At 36.5% G+C, this 2,821-nt stretch overlaps 1 protein-coding gene across 1 annotated transcript; it reads left to right on the top strand.

The window, feature by feature from the left end:
* LOC109190246 (protein ELF4-LIKE 4) lies at positions 1 to 1,377 on the top strand. The gene is made up of 2 exons (XM_019340712.1): positions 1 to 286; positions 811 to 1,377. The coding sequence occupies exon 2, from the start codon at positions 856 to 858 to the stop codon at positions 1,198 to 1,200; it is 345 nt and encodes a 114-aa protein (XP_019196257.1). The 5' UTR covers positions 1 to 286; positions 811 to 855; the 3' UTR covers positions 1,201 to 1,377.
* Positions 1,378 to 2,821: the final 1,444 nt, after the last annotated feature.

Genomic DNA, 2,821 nt, shown 5'->3' with positions numbered 1-2,821 from the left:
AGAGAGAGAGAGAGAGAATCCCGCAGGTGAAGTAAACAAGGAGAGAGAAACTCCCCCTACCCACGCGGCCCTGCCCCCACCCCCCCCACCCCTAGGGGACCCCAGCTATCATCCCTCTCCGTGTGTCTGTACCCGTCTTGAAATCTCACAACATTCTTGTTCTCTCTCGCTCTTCTTTCTCTCTCTCGCTCTGTTCATGATTTCTGGGTATCTGTTCAATCCCAGAGCCAAAACGAGGATATTTCCCACACTTTCTTGGAAAAGAATGTTCTTCCATATTTTCAAGGTAATTTAGGAAACCGAAATTTTGGATTTTCTTATTATTTAATTCCTTTGATGGGTACGCTGCGATTGTATAGGGCTCTGCATATTCCAAGAAAATGCTTTTGAATGTTTGCCAGCCATGAATTTTCTTCTCTGAGTTTCAGTTTAATTTATTTGGTCCATGGAAATATATGACGTTGTTCATGGCTTGATTTCCTGTCTACACCCTCGAATTGATGGGGGGTAATGGAAGCAAAGATTTGATTTTTACAGATTTTTTTTGCTGGAATTTTTGCTTCTTAATTGACAACGGAGAATAGATAAGAAAAAGAAAAAGGTTGTTCCTTTTTAGCCTTGAAGGCAGCTTTATGATGCCAAAGTTTAGAAAATTGGACGACTTTTTAAGTAGGGCATGTTACTCCATGCTCAAATTCTTGAGTGATTCCTTATGCTTTTATGTTGCCTGTTTATATCTATGGAATTCTAATAAATTTCAAGTTTTTCATTTTGTGTGTTTCAACTGAGAAAAGTTATATGTATCTGCAGTGGTAGAATTTGGAGAGGTTTGGTTGAATTGAATTGCAATTGAAAATGGAAGATGAAATATTTTCTGGCATTGCCAATGGGACTCAAATAGACTCCAAAGTTCTACAGACACTTCAGAAAAGTTTTATACAAGTACAGAACTTATTGGACCAGAACAGGCTGTTGATCAACGAGATCAACCAAAACCAAGAGTCTAAGATCCCCGATAACTTAACCCGAAATGTGGGTCTAATTAGAGAGCTCAATAACAATGTTAGAAGGGTGGTTGATCTCTACGCTGATCTTTCTGATTCTTTGACCAAATCTAGGGAGGCTTCCTCTGAAGGAGAATCTGCTGCAACTGTGAAATCAGATGGAAGAGGTGGCCCGAAAAGAATAAGGTCTAGCTGATTGATTGATCAATGATCATACTGGTTTATGGCGTTTTTCTTCTTGAAAACTAAAATCTTTGGCTCATATTGTTTCATTTTTGGTGGATGTTCTAGACCTTGACTTTACTTGTAGCCATTTCTTTCTTAGAAAATAACAGTTCATATAATTGCTATCAATCCATTATAGTATTCTGTATCTGCTTGTGCTATTCTGCGTATCTCTTCAAGTATGCATTTTTTATACCTTTGCCAGATCTAAAAGTTTTTCATCATCTTTATTTTTATTGCTTAAATATTTTCTGAGTTTCTTTGCAAAGTTACATAACATTAGAAGATAAAATCTGTCGTGAAGCGAAGATTGATTTCCCAATGGAGTTAACTTTCCTTTTGTTACGATCCCATCTTTTGGGTTAAGAATCGATTAAATCCACTGTGTCTTCATACTTTTTGTCTCACTTCATGAATCTCTTCTATGCTTTTGATGGGGATTTTCAACGGCAAATACTTTATTCTTTCCCATGTTTGCTTAAAGTTATTCCTTGTAGTGTCTGCACCTCGATTGGCCTGGTGGGAATGCTTATTATGTACTCATTCTAACTCTCCTTTTTTGAACATCACCCCCTCGTTTTTTTTTGGTTCTTTATCCCTTTAACTGCATTATTTCTGCAGATTTTCTGTGTTCTGCAGTTTATGGCCTTCTGAGAGAAGAAGAGTTTTTTAGACTTTCACTGAGTTGTTTAGCTTTGGGGCCTGTTTGGACAGGAGTGATTGGGTCCATTAGATTAGAATTTGCATGGTGGTGATTAAAGTGTGAAGAATTGCTGTATCCAAACACCCAAGTAGTGTTTCTTTATTGGTGGTCCATTATGCATACAAAATGAATTAGTGATGAGTTTGGGGAAAGAAAAACTAGCTTGGATGGATGGCTGTGTAAGTTTGGGAGACAGAAAAATTAAACTACAAGAACAAAGGGCCCAGTGCTTTTTGGAGATAATTTTAAGTTGATTTTGCTGTCATGGATTCTGGGATCTTTCTCACTTGTAATCTTGAAGCATAAATGGAACTACTTTTACTTTTTCCCATATTCTTTCCTCTTTTCCTCACACCCCTCTTCTTCTTTATTGTGTTGAGATAACTAGCAAATTGCCTTTTCTGCAAGAATGCTTCAAGGCACTCCTGCTTTTCCTCTATTGCATTTTGTGTTAAAAATTCAACCCACTGATTAGTTTCTTGGAGTTGGGTTACCTATTAGGATAAGAGTGTGAGTGAAGTAGAGCTCTTAATTTTTTTTGGATTAATCAGTCAGTTAAAATGTGTTTGGGGATAATTGAGTAACTCTTTTTTGGATTAGTCAACCAGTTGAGACATATCTCGGGAGTATAGTGTTTGGTATAATGGCTCCAAACAAGAAACAACTATCTGCAGACATGAAAAGTGTTGCTGCATCCCAAGTAGATGCCATCTTGCATTCTTGCCCCCATTTTTAATGGTTTTTTTTTTTTTTTTTTTTTATATCTTTAGGTTTTGTTTACTTTAGGAAAAATGACATTTTTTTCTTCTGAGTTATTCATTATTCATATTTGTCGTCTTAGTTATGTTAAAAGTGATAATTTTTTTTTCATTTTTTTGTTAAATGGACA

This window comes from Ipomoea nil, unplaced genomic scaffold, assembly GCF_001879475.1.
Source record: "Ipomoea nil cultivar Tokyo-kokei standard unplaced genomic scaffold, Asagao_1.1 scaffold1576, whole genome shotgun sequence".
NCBI lineage: Eukaryota > Viridiplantae > Streptophyta > Magnoliopsida > Solanales > Convolvulaceae > Ipomoea > Ipomoea nil.
Note: the sequence above shows the minus strand (reverse complement) of the source record. Positions and strands in the feature narration are given on the sequence as shown.

Bases quoted from the DNA above. Each gene is read 5' to 3' on its own strand.
- LOC109190246 (XM_019340712.1), top strand. From the start codon at position 856: ATGGAAGATGAAATATTTTCTGGCATTGCCAATGGGACTCAAATAGAC.